The sequence below is a fragment of the Macaca thibetana genome, chromosome 1 (assembly GCF_024542745.1).
Source record: "Macaca thibetana thibetana isolate TM-01 chromosome 1, ASM2454274v1, whole genome shotgun sequence".
Lineage (NCBI taxonomy): Eukaryota > Metazoa > Chordata > Mammalia > Primates > Cercopithecidae > Macaca > Macaca thibetana.
This window is the reverse complement of record NC_065578.1, coordinates 76,361,226-76,377,604: the sequence shown is the minus strand read 5'-3', so window position 1 is coordinate 76,377,604 and position 16,379 is coordinate 76,361,226. Positions and strand designations below refer to the sequence as shown.

Sequence of the window (16,379 nt, the reverse complement as noted above, 5' to 3'; positions counted from 1 at the left end):
ACCACAGAAGTCAGAGCCCAAGCTGTTCTTCTGCCTTTCTGCAGATGGTATAGCATTTGTCAATATTAAATTTAATTTGTGCTAAGAGCAGTTCACTAACAGCGAAAACACAAAGCTTGCTGAACTTTACTTCACCTGTGTGCTCAGTACAGCCAGCATTAGCAAACATAATGAATTCAGCAACATTATCCTACTGAAATCTAGGTCAGCTCTGTTGATTAAAAACATTACAGGTTTAAGAACTAACCCTATAAAAACCCACTTAAAATTTTACTATGTCACAACATATTGCATTTCTTATACTTTTAAAATAGAAGGATGTGTTTATACATAATTACCAATCCAATGGGTCAACATTAAGAGGTCATCATGAACAACAGACATTTATTGAGCGCCTATTGTGTGCAAGGCACTATACTAGGTATAGGCTACAGAGACAAAGGAGAAAGAGTCTCTGCCCTCAAGGAGCTTACAATCTAAATAGACTAACAGTACACATACATAAAAAGACAAAGGACAATTCAAGGTAGTATATAATATTAGGGCACTGAGTAGAAACAAACAGGGTTTCAGCCTTTTTGCATTTGCATTTCAATACCCTGAGAAGGTGGGATGAGTGAGCTACCAAAGAGGGGCTACACTTGCTCATTTTTAAACCTTGAGACACTCTCACCTCTTTCCATTCCAAAGTACCTCTGGCATGTGCTAACACCTAGGCAATTGGTTCACACATCCTGCCCTCCAGGGCTTATTATTATAGTTTTCTTTGAGATGGTCTTCTGATAGTGTGAGCCACTGTCATGGAGCCCAGGGCTTCCCTAGTTTTAGCATTGAAGTCTGTGTCTTGGGGACCCCTCTTCTTCACTCCCCACTTGGCTCTGGGCAAACCATAATGGTACTTCTGAAGTACCAGGTATGGTAGCCAGATATAGTCCTCCCACCTACCATGGTTATTACTCTGGTAGGACCTACCCCAAATCTGTTCCCCAGATAGATTTTTAGTTTAAAAACTTACAAGGAAGACCTTAACAGTCCCAAAGTCTGCTGGTTTTAAAAAGCACACTGTAGACAAAAGAAGACAATCGGGAGAAAATGACAATAAAGAGATACAATGAGGTTTAAGAGAGAAGCAATGAGAATGGAAGAAATGATTGGGTCAGACACAAAACATACAGAGTGTTAACATCACCTCCTAACACTGCAGAGAGAGAATAGGAACATGGACCCTTCTCTCAGAGTAGGTTTATTTAACAATTTGAAGCATCACCCTGGTGGAATTCAGGATATATTTCTGAAATGAGTTTGCTCTTACACAAGGACAAATATTTAGTCAGGTACCAAATGGGTGCATATGCCTTTAAATAACACTGTCTTAATCCTAACAGAAGTTCAACTTTCTCCTTCTACTTTTACTCAGCATTCATTATCTTCTAAGTTGGTAATTTTAATTTTTGAGGAGAGTTTTTATTTCAAAATGAGATTATTTCCCTCCATGCTCATGTCATTCAAACAGATCAGTAATGGAGAGAACTTCAGAAAACAAATGATACACAAATCTGGTAGTAACCTAAGGATTGTGAGAGACTACACAAATTTCTCTTTTAGGTACAGTACATTGTGTTTTGCTTTCATCTATTTTTTTTTTAAAAAGAAAAGATCTTACTCTGAAATCTGACGACCTCAGAAGTCCCTGAATTGTTCAGGTTTTATGTGTAGCCCTTAGGAGTACACACCAGGGTTAGCGAAGCACAGGGACTTAGTTGAAAACGCCCATTAACGGTAATGGAAATCACACAGCTAAGTCCCCACGCAGCATGCTGAATATTTACCTCCTAATGTTCTTTTAATGTATGCTTTCTTGGGTGAATATTTACTGTAGAATATTAAATCTGAGATTCCTCTTTTTATGGGCCATTTGAAGTGATTGATTTTGTTTGCAAATTCCTGTATCTTTGCCCATAATGGCTATCTATTGTAATGGCCTCTGCCAAATGTTCTTGTGTTGAAATAACAGAAGCCATGGATCGGCCAGCTGTGGCATTGTATTACTGTGGTCTTAAAAGCTAGGAGGGAGCTGATGACACAGCTGGGAGAGAGGAAAAAGGTATGTAACATAACGAGTATGACTTAGGCTTCAAACACAATCAGACACTGAAATCACTGAGGTCTATAAACATGGTTCTGTAGTCATCTTTTATATCAGAGTTTATATTTAATGGTGTTGAATAGTGTTAAGACTGACAGTCATGAAATGGTCGTGGCAAGACAAGAATTCAATTGCCCACAACCAGGTTCATCAGCACAATCTATCAGAATTCTAGTCATTTTCTTTAATGCTATAATAAAACCACTTTGCAAGTGGTAATTTTTACACTTGTATACACCACATTTTTTAACAATATGAAATCACATATCCTAGCTACATGTAGATTTAAAACATTCCCAGTGAAGCCAGGATTTTCCGAATTTGGTCTCTTTTCATTCTTTTGAGTATTTGAGAGGGAGAAGTTACAAACAAGATGGAGCTACCATGATGGTTTTTTCTTAAAGAAAATCTAAAATCTGAAGATACACAGATATGTGAGATATTATTAGATGAGGCAATATAATTACATTCTTACATATCGAAACTATGCCTTTCCAAATTTCCACAAATACAGAAATTGTCAAAGGAGCCACTTATGTTTGAGCAACATAATCTCTTCAAGTGATTATAAAGGTGGTCTATAAGTAAATTGTATAAAATTTATACACTTTTTCATATGTTGATAAAATACGATGTGTTCAGAGTCCATGCTGTGGAAGACAATGTGTTGGAATAAAATTCATAGTCCCTTTAAAAACTATTAGAAAACTTAAAGAACATATTCCAGTATGTTTTGGACAGCCATTTCACCCTTACTGGCTTTGAACAGCCCAAGTCACACTCAACAATATCAACTTTGATTATGTTATGTGAGTACCCTGATTATGTTTGCATTTTAACAACAGTACTCCATAGAATTAATAGTACTAGTTAGTGTACTAATTAAGAAAAGGGAAAGACGTGGTAATGTGATAAAGCTTCTTTAATCACAAGCCAGGTCATGTCTGTAAAACAATGTCAGTCTTCATACATAATATTTGCTGGTGCCTTCAAATTAGTTTCTCTAATGCCTTCTGAGTCATGTGTAAAGAAAACACTAGTATATTTATGAGACTATTTTTGAACAATATTACTTGTTTTAATAAAAATCTGTAATATGAATTTATCTTGGCTCTGAATAAAATTAGTCCTTTATACTCCTTCAGACCATGGAATGGTAATGAATATAATCTAAGAAGATTTGTAGTGAGTCTAAATAGTTCATAGCATCAATGAGTCGAATGATAGGGCATGTCCTTGTAGTCTCTTTTCCTCACAGAAGGGCAGCTCTGTGCTCTTGTAGCCAGGGAACCCCTTGGAAGTATGCCTTTTGTGTGTGTGTGTCTATCCTGTGTTTTTGTGTTGAGAGGCTGGGGAAGAGGTGGATGGTGATGCTTCGAGAGAAGCAGGGGGTAGATTTTAGCCCATGTGGACTGAGGAAGAAGTGTAGTTTTAACCACAAGAGTGAGATAAGTAATATGAATGTAGATAAGGCCCCCCAAAATAAGGTTGGGACCCCATTACTCCAAGTGCAGAGTCTTCAAATGGGTCAACAGAAGGCCACAAGTTTAGATTTGGGATGAAACCTAAGAGGTTTTCTGGTACAGTGACATCATTCTGCCAAAGAGGAATCCAGGGCTCAAGAGAGGACACTCACATCAATTATTACTAAAGAAAACTACCTTTAAATTTCTCTTGTTAGCATCTTCGTGTTTTAATAACATAGGTTTTGGTTTTCAATTTCGTCCTTTTGGAACATTTCTGCACATTAGAAAATGCCATTGCTATTCTTTCTATAAAAGAACAGTTTTCCTGAAGCCTAGGGGTTCAAAAAATACAACACAACATTTCCAAGTCAAATACCAATTGCATGCTAACAATGAGCATTGTGAACAGAGTAACCCAATTCTAGGCCATTTCCAACCATCATTCAGGATTAAAGAGTTAGGAAGGATAAATTACCACATAATCATAATCTATAAAAATACTGGCCTAGATTGCACTAAAAAACTCTCAATAAATAAATATTGGACATTTGCTTTATGAAAGTCAGTGGAGATGTGCTCTTCAGAAATCATGTCCATAGTTTCAGCCTGCTTTTTACAAATCACACATACACAGTCTAACAGATAACAAAGGTTATAGAACAGGAAAGAATACAACTTGATAGAAAAATGTCTTTGACACGGTGTTTCTATAAAGGAATGCAACTAATATTGTTGAGTTGCTTATGTTGCAGTTTCAAAGGCAATACTAAGAGATCCAAAATGTTTTTAGCCATAGTGGTATAACTGAATTGAGTGTTCAGCTCCTAAGTAACACCATTGAAGGGGACAACACTCATTAGAATGCATTAATTCTGGAATTTTTCCTTACAATCCAACTGCACTGCTTTGTCACGCCTGGTAGGCATCTGTCCATGGTACTTCCTGAGGAGTGAAGCTGTTTTCTGCTACCCTTTCCTGTCTGGTAGCTCAGGAAGTTCAGGGTCTCGGTGTCTGATGCAGTGAATACTTGGGATTACAGTCTGGCACGCTCAGTCCTTAGAACACAGGTTTATTCTCAGGATGATTTATAGCAAGTGATTCTGGTTTCCAGTCTGGTTGAAAAAAGTGAATATTGAATGTCCGTGCCCAGTTCTTAAAGACTCGTTTCTCTGTGATAAAGCGGTGATGACTGCCCTTGCGTCCTCGCTCATGGGAGAGGTACATTGTACATTCATCAGGTCCAAAAGGTTCATAATAATGATAAGGTACTGAAGGGTGATTGCGATCCCTGTAGGAGGAAATTGAGATAACTGATTAAAGGAAAATTTTTTTCCTTTGACTGATTGAGGTAAGATGTTATCTTTAATAAGCTGATAAACACAAATTGTATTTTCTAGTTAAATGAGTTTCGACAAATGGTTTTTCTGATTACACAGTAAGGAAGTGGAGAGGTTTTGAGGTGGTGAAATAAAATCAGTGACCATCATTTTCATCAAAAAGATTGAAAATCAGCTGCAGAATGTTCAGTCTCCTCAGAGTTAGACCCTACATATTAATGAGTCACAATAGTATTATTTTCACTTTTCTTACTGTCTATTTACCACATGCAGCTGTAGAGATATTACCAAAACAAAATATGTCATTCCCATTCCCCACTACACTAAGCTTCCAGATGCTTCCAGTTATACAGAGAGCATGTCTGCTGGGGTGCATTATGATGTGGCTCCTCTTCCAAGTCTTCTCCTAATCCACTCAGCCTTGTTCACTATGTTCCCACCATACTGGCCTTTCCGGTCAACTCTGCCATGCTCATCCCTACTTCAGGGCCTTTGCACTTGATGGCAGTCACTTGCCTGGAATACTCTGAGTTCATTCCTCACCATTGGGTGTCAGCTCAAATAATATCCTTCTCTGAGAGGCCTTACCTGACACTTGCTCCCCTCACTTCATCTCACTTGAATTCATTTTCTTTATAGCATCAATTGCTCTCTGAAATTGTTGTTACTGTTTACTTGTTTATTGGGTGTTCATGATGGCAGTGTTTTGTCTTATTCCTAGAATAGTCCCTGGTAGGTGCTCAATAAATAATTTTAAAAATTCTGTTGTTGAAAGAAATGTATATAGAATTAGCAGCTAAACAGCAAACTTCTAAAGACACTTTCTTCTCTGAGTATGGAAAGTTGATTATCCTAGCTTGATCCTATGGGAGAAAAAGGAAGACAGAAAGCAAGAGGCCACAATTTTTCTTTTGGCACTTCAGATGGCCTATGTACTCAAAGTCTACAGTATTTTAGTCCAGAAACTCTACATCCTCAGTCCTTGCTTGGTGGCCTGAGAATCTCCAAGTGTTTTTCTGCCTCTATATCTCTGTCTCAGCCTCAAACAGGAAACACTAGCTCATTTCTTCAAGATGTGTGCACAGGGTTAATATGTGGGGGTGGTAGGTGCCCTTGTTTTAGGGTTAATACAATATTTACACACCAAAGAGTTTTGGTCTCAGACTGGTTTCTATAATAGGCTAATCTACCCCACCTCTTCTGTCTTTTGAAGAATGAATGGTAAGATTAGTCAAGGTTTCTTGGCAGACAAACTCTCCTAATTTGAGCTATGCTCAGCAACTGGCCTTGTTGCAGAGACTAAGAAGAGAAGACCCAGGCTTCTCAGCATCTTGCAAATCATCTTTCAGAGCCTGATGCCCTAGGGTTCCCACTTTGGTCACCTGGGCTCTCCTCTAAGTATAATAACTTGGTTTCCCAAAGATGCTCATCCTGCCAGACACCTATTTGTTTTCTTCAGAGGAGATCAATACACAAATAGCTTTTAGAGTAGCAACTTTACTGGGGTCAGGGATTGAAGTCTTTTATCAAGAGGGGTGTCATGTTTGTGGCTCTGACAACAATAAACCTTTGAGCTGTTTCTCCTCTTAGGTTAAAGTTCTTCCAGGAAGAGAGATTTATTTTTGTCATGCAGCATCTAAACATTCCTTATCCTGGCTTGGATGCTATGCTAAATTAACACTTTGCATCTCTAATATGCTTGTCTTGGAATTATCTCTATGCTCTATAGTGAAACACTGGATCCTTTCCTGACTAGTTATTGCAGATTTTATTAATTTACTTACCCTAGAAATTGGAATCCCATTAAAATTTTAATAGAATGTGTTTTCAATACAGAGAATGCCTGCTAACAAAAATTCAGGTTGAAGCTGACCACTACGAAGAAAAAAATAAGAATTTGTGAGACATATCTTCCCATATTCATATGGCATAAATTGGGGGAACCATGCCAATTTCATGTTGCCATGGTATGCCTGGGGTTAAGCTTTTGTTCCATCGCAAATCACTTTTTAAATCTGATTCATCTAAGTTTTGGACATTTTATTGGCATCAATCTGACTAAAGAAACAATTAGGTTTCTAAAAATATCATGAGATTGATTTGGCACCTAGGAGTGGAGGGTAATTGGAAACCAGCTAAAGATGCTATAGGATCAATTTCCTTATTCAAGAAGACCATCTCTTTGGAAAAAAACTTATCTGACTCTATATTGATCCACTAAAAGGAGAATTAAATTTACATATTTGGTTACTGTGATTTCAGAGGTGTCAAGATAAGTTATTCATGTAAGCGAGTTGTTTCCACATGTTAAAACTCTGTCTAAGCATCAGAAAAGTGCTTTCTGGGAGTCGGAAGGCAGAGCTGGAAACTGCAGGAACATCTCCCCCAGCTGTGAGCCTGCCATCAGCTGGAATTCACTAAATTCACTATGCCATTTAGAAAGACACTCCTAGCTGAAGGTCTTACTTCCTTGGGTCTTTTCTCAAACCTGACTTTCTAAAGGCTGCCCTAGTTTTTTCTTCCTTCACCTGACCTCAGTGAAAACTATGATAAACATCAGCAGAATTTCCACACGAGGAAGCAGTTGTAAAAGGGATTCTGGTGCTCAAGTTCCCATTGTGGGCCCGGTAAGCTGAAGGAAAGGATATGTGGGCTGGGGAGGCAGGAATGGAGATGACCACAGAGCCGGTTCCCCAAGTGGCTGCAGCCTGCCATCCACATTCTGACAGCCAGTTTGAGAACAAGCCCTGCAGAATGATGTGAGGAAGAATTTTTTTTTTTTTCTTTTTAGAGGGAGCAGGTGGGGAGAGTGAGGGAACTAACACTTAGTGCACTTGGGGAGCTTTAAGGAAATACCTATGCTCCATCCCTCTAGACTCTGGTTCGGATGACTTGGAGAGGAACTCAGGCACAGGTATTTTAGAAAGTGTCTTAGGTTTGAATCAAAATAAAAAATGTCAGTATTGGATTATAAAACCAATAAAATAAAATAAATATCCATGAGTCCATGATAATTTCAGTAAATAACTGAATAAATAAATGGAGGAGAAGAAACAGCATTTCATGACAGAAAAATTCCAATAAACAATGTAGAAAGAATGAGGGACTAGGAAACCATCCTCAGAACGTTGCAGTAATTGTTGCAGGCAAGATGCACCAATGAATGGGATATTAATGGGGAAAAAGATGAGGAGAAATAGGCTATCTGCATAACCTGAAAGTATCTCTCCCAAGTTATTTATTAATGACAAAGGGAAAAACAGTAACTTTACAATGGGTAAGCCCAGCAGACATTACCTTAACCAAGTGATGAAGGTTAACATTGCCAGTAATAAGACATACGGACATCACATACTTCCTGTTATGAGATTCTGGGAAGGGCCTATGGCTTCTGTGGTATCCTTCCCAGTAATGCATAACCTCAATCTAAGCACAGAAAAACATTAGATAAACCCCAATTGAGGGACATTCTACGAAATACCTGACTAGTACTCGTCAAAAGTGTCATGAAATGCAGGGAAAGCCTGAGGAACCGCCATGGATTTAGAGACTAAGGACACCTGATAAATAAATGCAAAGGGAACCTGGATTCGTTCTTGGAGGAGATAAAGGACATTAGTAGAGAAACTGGTAAAATGTAGTTTAGCTGACCATTGTACTGATGTTAATTTCTTACTTTTGATAATTGGACCACAGGAACGCAAATCCGCTTTAGCGGAAGCTGGATAAAGGTTATATGAACTCTCAATACTATTTTTGCAATCTTTCTGTAACTCTAAGATGATTTAAAACAAAAATAAACATATATTTTTAAATAATACATATCATAACAACAAAGCTCCTTAGAAGATTCTAATGGTGGAAAGCTCCTTGAGATTCTAATATGCAGCCAAGTTTGAGACAACTGATTTTGTAAGTACCTGCTCAACCTCTGTGCTTAACTGGTGTGAGCTCCTTTACATCCCCATCAGCCCTCTGAGGCAAATATTGCAGCCCCCGTTTGATAGGGAGCATCTGACGCCCAGGGAGACAGTCCACTGCCTGGCTTTCAGCACACAACCTCACTCATTGTCCATCCAAGCTGCTGGAGTTGACCATTTCAGCTCAGAGCACAGTGCTCGGCACTCCACATATACTCACTTATTTAGTCCTTACAACACCCCTATAAGAGAGTGTCAGTCCATTTTGCGTTGCTATAAAAGAATACCCAAGTCTGGGTAATTTATAAAGAAAAAAGGCTTATTTGGCTCATGATTCTGACGTCTGGAAAAATTCAAGATTGGGCATCTGGCGAGAGCCCCAGGCTGCTTCCACCCCTAGCAGAAAGTGAAGGGGAGCTGGCTGGCGTGTGCAGAGATCACAAGGCGAGAGAGGAAGAAGAGAAAGGGAGAGGTGCCAGGCTCTTTTTAACAACTAGCTCTGTTGGGAGCAAACAAAATGAGAACTCATTCATGCCCCACCCCAGGGAGGACACTAATCTATTCATGAGGGATCTGCCCCCATGACCCAAACACCTGCCACTAGGCCCCACCTCCAACATTGAGGATCAAATTTCAACATGAGATTTGGTGGGAACAAACAAAACATATCCACACTATAGCAGAGAGTTACTATTAGCACCCCTACTCTGCAGACAAGGAAACTCATGCACAGGAAAACTGAAGTTTCGCAGCCAAGGTTTGGACCAAAGCCAGTTGACTCCAGACTCTGTACTCTTAAGAGTGAGGTTCTGTGTCTCGGAAAAACTCCTGTCCCCCAGGTGGGGTTTCTGTACTAACGGCACCCAGGTTTCGCGGGCATCAACAGCGTGTGGTTGAAAGCAGCTTGTCCTTGCTGCTTTCCTCTGAGCTCTTGCTACAGAGGAGCCCCGTGTGTGGTGCTTGTGATCTGCTCAGGGTGTTAAACAGAGGCTTTGTGCTCATGTACAGTTCTGCCCATCAGTGCTAATGGCAGCAGGGGTTTGTAACGTTCCACTTTTTGACTCTTCTAAAGCTAAGTTTTACAACTGAAAAAAACCTCATAACCCTAACAAGCAAGGGAAGACACTTCCATTTCTGGGTACTGACGAGGTGTAGGACATGTTGCTCCAAAATATGGTACCTTGGCATTTGAGGAAACAACAGAAGCAGGGAGATCACTTTTGCCTCCCTTCACCCTTCTCCTCTGATGCAGGTCATAAAAGATTTCTTTGCCCTCCTCTAAAGTAGGTCGTAAACCTTCATTCCAGTGGTACCCTCCATATACCCGGAGGAAAGGAACATCCCTATCCTCAAAGACAAGGAAATGCCAAAAAGAATCTGAACAAACAGACCTTGCTACCTCCCCCCACCCACCCTGGTTTATTACCATTAGATCACATCTTCTTTGTCCAATCCTACTTCTTCACAACTATCCACTTCCTCATCAAACTTAGCATAAAAATAAGGAGATCTCCCTGTTTCTTTGGCTCTTCATTTCTGAAGGCTCTGGTGTCACGTAAAATTTATATTAAATAAATGTGTATGCTTTTCTCTCGTTAATCTGTCTTTTGTCATAGGAGACTCGGCAAAGAACCTATGGTGGAGGAGGAAAAGAAATTGCTTTTTCTCTCCTATAGTATGATCTAGGTTGACCCTGCCCACTGGGTTTGGGGCTGGACTAGGCAGAAGGCTGCAAATATCCTGAGGAAAGAATGGTGTCTTGGCCTCTTTCTAGAACTCTTAGACATTCTCTTTAAACACATTTCTATTCTTGGTGCGGTACCTGGCATATAGTAGGTACTCAGGAAATGTTTGAAGAATAGAGAGAATAGAGTTGAATTAATAGCTGTGAAGCTGCTAGGTTGTTCTGCAACTGGCTTGCACTGGGGGCTTTGGTGACACTATGAGGTGTTGAGAAGAAAATATTCTTGCAGCAGTCCTTCCCAAGCATCTGTCACAGTCCTGGAGGTGCACTGAGCCACCCTTATTCTACTGCCTTAATTTCTGGTCCTTGGATCTTCTTTTGGGAGGAAAAGAGCTGTATACCTTGGAAGCCCATGGAATAGCATTGTGTGTCTGGGTGCATGGAGCACCAAGAGCCTGCAGCTGCCCACCCTTCATGGGACAAAGAGCTACAGTGAATCACCCAAGCCCCACCCTCACCCTGGAAGAAACACAACCATATATTTTAAGTCTACTTCATAAAACGTAAACCACATGGGTGGCATTGCCATTCCACACCCGTCTTCTGTAAGTAAGCTTCCGATTCTACCCGGTGGACTGTCGCCAAGTAAGAACTTTCCCTGTTAGGCTGGCAGCTTTATTAATGTTCACTAGCTAATAATTCTGGCAGCATCAACTCTCTGATATTCACGATACCTTTGAGATGTCCTTCACATTACAGATGAGATATTAATTTAGTTCCATGACAGTGATCACTCTGAATCATTACCCCGCTAATTAATACTCAAGAAACGATGGGTAACAGAGAGTTGTAAACTTGGTAATGTGCTAAGTATGACCAGAAATAAGATTATTAGGTAGAATTTAAATGCTTGGCCCATTATTATCACAAATAATTTACAATGGAAAATGAGATTAAATACTCAGCATAACTTAGTTTGGAAAGCAACGACAACCGATCTTTTCACGCAATTTATAGGCCATCTAGAGAGAATGAATTTGGCTTACAGTATGGATACGGCATGATTTAAGAGTCCACTGTCCACAGAATAATATATTTTGATGTTGTCTCTGGTGCAACATGGCATTAATTTTCTCTAGCTTTCTGAACTTTGATGTGCCTGAAGTCTGGTGATACAGGCAGGGTGGGGGACTGATGCCTGAGCCCCTCTTTGAGTACCCAGAGCTGGCTCTGGCTGAAAATAAAACAAGGTGGCCTCCATTGACTTCTGGGGCCCCCTCAAAATCTGAATTTGCTAGTTAGAGTTTTAATGTGCCTGGCACTTTTGGTGTTGCAGTAATAATGTTTAGAATCAATCTCTTAAACACCCCCATGGACAAGGCTTATTTTTGTTTCTCATTGAACTAATCTGTACTGAAGATACACTCTATGCCAGACACAATGACAAGTGCTAATGATACAAATGTGGATTGATACAGGGGACTCTTCTTAAGGAGCCTAGAGTCAAACAAAGGAGATGGACAAACCAATCAGTGAGATGGTACAGGGCAGAGGTAGACGGAGGCCCAGTGGGCCCAGTAGGTCTGACTCAGACAGGGCTAGGGAGAGCTGAGAAGGAAGGGCTGCTGTATCTGAAACAGTGAACTGAAGGATTAAGAGCATTGGCTCTTGAGCCCTGAAGATCATATTCAAATCCCAGCTCTGCTATTTATTTGCTCTATGACCATGGGCAGCTGTTTCATGTCTTTAAGCTTTCTACGTAAAATGGTGATATTAATGATGCTTACCTCATAAGATTATTATAAGGCTCAAGGAAATAATGCATGTGTTCATGTTAAGCACAGAGCCAGCATGAGGTATGTGCACAACAAATATCAGCCATTAATGTTATTAGTGAAGAGCTGGTGGGAAACCAGCCAGCTTAAGGAAGTAGGGGATGGGCAGTCCAAACTGAGGGCATAGGAACAGGTGTCTGTAGGGTGAGTTGCTTTACGAGTTTTTCAGTAAGGTTGAATAAACAAATAAACACATAAATCTGCATCAATAGAGAAGATGTGACTAAAGTGGTATGCAGAAGCCATAACTTGAAGGTCTTGTGTGCTAACATAGGGAGTGTGAACTCTTCTCAGAAAGAGGTCACTCAGGAGTTTTAAGTAACTCCCTGAAGTTAGATTTGTCATCTAGCAAGGCAGTCATGTTTGGAGAGGAAGACAAGAGTTGGAGAGAGCAGTCCAGGAGGCTATCGCAGTACGAAATGAAAGATGCTGCATGCCATTCAAATGACTTTGCGTCAGTTAGATTCTGCTAGATCTTGAATGAGATATGTCTGTCATCTGCCACCTGGCCATTTATATGTCCACCACTTCCATTTGTGGTTTTAAATATGAAATGTGATGCTATCTTTCTTCCTAAGAAGTCCATGGGCTTAATACTTTAAGTGGGTACCAGAAGTTTTCTTGCCAATGAATGACTCCTAGAAGTAACTCCGGCCCGTTGGGTGAGATGAGAAGGCAGACCTCCAGGACAGCAGATGGGAAATGACTCTCCAGCCTACCCATACTTCCCCTTGGGGATCAGGCACTCACGGATTGCTTGGCTGTTTGCACCCCCAAGATATAATTCAGCTCTTCTCTCTCTGTCCCACTGCCTCCCCTCCCTCACACCATGCATATGACAGCTGACATTCTCTTTGGGACAATAAGAAGGTGATGATTCCACTCTCCTGAAAAGTGTGAAAGAGTTTGATTTAGATTGGAAAGCAGCATGGTTGTGTCTTAGACTAGAGGTTGTTAAAGTTCTTATTTGTCAAAGGATCTTCTGCTGAAAAGAAATCTTATACAATAGCCCGTATGCAAACAGAGCCAAGTGGGTCTGCCCCTGACCAAGTAGGGTGGAAGGGTCCAATATTCCTGTTGTCCTAGCTTCTTATCCGTGTGCCACCTGATAGAATCAGAGGAATGCAAGGACTTCTCTGAGTCTAGTTTGAAAGTTGGAGACAGATGGTCCAATAAAGCTCAGTGGGTCAGATGCTACTGACAGGCAGAGAGTGAACATCATCTCCCACTGGCACCTCGAGTAACCTTCTGTACCTCATGATTGAACTGTGGTCAAGTGAGTCTCAGGCGACTGAAGACAGAGACCCTGTCTCATTCATCTCTGGTTACCTGCCTGGTGCCCAACACGAGTTAGTGGAATGAATAAAAGGCTTGTGGTTTATTTAGTTAGTGACTTTTTTGAGGGTACTAATTGTGTCTTACGGTCTGAAATGGTTAATTTGCCCAAACTGAACAGTTGGCTCTCTTTTTGTCTGCTAAAATCTGCTCCATGTGGCTAGCTCTTCATTGCAGTGAGACACTGCGAACTTTAGGGAAGCTATAGAAAGGCTAGGCACACTTTGAGCAGCCCATGAGATGCCCTGAAAGGAGCTGGAGGCCACATAATGCCAGTTCCGTAAAATGCGCCAGTGAGTATCTACAATTGCAGATCAGTGAATCCCTTCACCCCATAACTTTCTGTGTACTGAACAGACCCTGGGACTTTGCTAAGCATTCTTCGTATATGACTTCATGCAATTATCATATAAACTCACAATGCAAGAGTTTATATGATAACTGTCATCACCATTTTGCAGGTAAGGCTTCTGAGATGCAGCATTAGGTAACTTGCCCAGTATCAGTCACTATGCCTCAGTGAGTTCAAGTAACTTTCTCAAGGTCAGAGTTTCTGAGAGGCAGAAATGGTTATTTTTATCCATACACAACACACTTTACTATAGCACTACAGAGAGCAGAGGACACAACCATTCATTCCCTTGATATTTATGAAGTATCTGCCATATGCCAGGAGAGTAAATATCTACTGTCTTGTGTTCTAGGTCTCAAACACTGAACTAAACACACAAAGCTCTGCTCTCAGGGAGGCTATATTCCAGTGGCCCCAGCCAGTGTGAGCTCTGCCACCTCACAAAACCATCCACAACCATTTTTGGCCCTGGCGATAGCTTACCTCCTTAAGCCATGGAGCTCATGATACATGCACCATGTTTTCAGCCCCTAATAGTTCTCTGCTTCTTTCAAAATAAATATAAAAGAGGGAATGGTCAGATGAGTAGCAGACTACCATACCAGTTGCTTTTCCATTCTCTGGTGGTGAGGAAGGTACTGTTTACAGACTCATTTGACTCTTAGATGAAGATTGCAAAAGCTGCCTCTTTTTATAGTCACATGGTAAGTGGCTTTGCTGTGTTCTTTATATTCTAGCATGGTTAAGGCTTATTATAAGCTTCCAGGAGGCAAGGATCTGTGTCTTCTTCTTTGAAGCCCCCTTAAGTTTTTTTTTTTTTTTTTTTTTTTTTGGGGACAGAGCCTCACTTTGTCGCCCAGGCTGGAGGGCAGTGGAACGATCTCGGCTCACTGCATTCTCCGCCTCCCAGATTCAAGCAATTCTCATGCCTCAACCACCCGAGTAGCTGGGATTACAGGTGCACACCATCATGCCTGGCTAATTTTTCTATTTTTTGTAGAGACAGGGTTTCGCCATGTTGGCCAGGCTGGTCTTGAACTCCTGAGCTTAAGCAATTTGCTTGCCTCAGCCTCCCAAAGTGCTGGGATTACAGCCATGAACCACCACGCCCAGCCCCCTGCTCAAAATTCTTGGTATCTTTCAGGGAAACTCTCAAGTGCTTGGGATAATGTTAATAATATAAATTATTTTACATATCTTATTAATATTAATGATATTGATACTCTTTCCTGAATACTGTGTGCTAGGAGCTGCATCCAACACTCTACATCTATTATCTCATTTAATTCTCACCATGACCTGCTTATTCTTCTTCTTATTTTCTTATACCCATTTTACAAACAAGGAAAACAAGGCTCAAGGCCCCACAATTCGAAACTGGATGCCCGGTGGTCCAGTCAACATGTCCTGGAAATGCAGATGAATGGAACGGGGGAATTCATCTGTGCCACTCCTGGTCTTCTTTCTTACCCTTCCTTAAATAGGCTTTATGACTGAGCAGGAAGCTGTCTCCAGCACTGAACCCTTCCTCCACATGACACTCTCCACTTCTCTGACAGAACTTGGGCATAGGGGTCCTTTTGAAGAGTTCTTGCTGAAACCGTCTTGTGCAAACAACTATCAAACCTTTGGGGATGATGGCTTAGGAAGAGAAACACGGAGCCAGTGGCAATATATAAAGCATTGACATTATCTTAATTTCTTTGTTAGTATTTTCCATAAATTGTTTCCATCCTACCGTACATGAAGTCATGATGAACTAACTCTGAGTAGGAGAAATGACAGGTTAACTTGCCTTTCATTTGTTTTCCATAATAAATGGAATATTTCCTTGAACACTTGAAGTCATTAACATTTCAATTTATTCATGCTTTTTCTTTCTGGCATCCTAATGGCAATATTGCTTAATTATATCTGCTGTATAACCATCAACGTTGATGGCTCTTTGCATGCCCATAAGTACCATTCTCACTGTCTCTGTTAGCCTGTTGGTTTGAGGAGGCGGTTTGCTTTTTTATGCCATTCTACTTACTTTTTTGAGTATAGATTGTTAAGCAGGGACACTGGGCCAGTGAATTAAGTGAGGCAGCACTGGGTGAGGATCCAAGCTAACTTGCCTTGTGCTTGCCATGTACTTACTAGGCGCTGTTCCAAGCATTTCACATGTATTAGCTTATTTACTCTGCCTACAGGCCTTTGAGGCAGAGTCTATTATTATCACATCCACGTCTATGGATGAGGAAGCTGAGACCTAGAGACACTAAGTGACTTGTTCAAGGTCGTAGTAGGTGGGTAAGTGACCAG

At 40.7% G+C, this 16,379-nt stretch overlaps 1 protein-coding gene across 2 annotated transcripts in view; it reads right to left on the bottom strand.

Moving 5' to 3' along the window:
- Positions 1-364: 364 nt before the first annotated feature.
- Positions 365-16,379, bottom strand: part of ST6GALNAC5 (ST6 N-acetylgalactosaminide alpha-2,6-sialyltransferase 5) — a 190,188-nt gene continuing 174,173 nt past the window's right edge. For both annotated transcript variants that reach the window (XM_050805149.1, XM_050805158.1), the window contains one exon: positions 365-4,900. In XM_050805149.1, the coding sequence (XP_050661106.1) occupies positions 4,669-4,900 (232 nt within the window). In that variant the 3' untranslated portion in view covers positions 365-4,668. The remainder of the gene's footprint in view (positions 4,901-16,379) is intronic.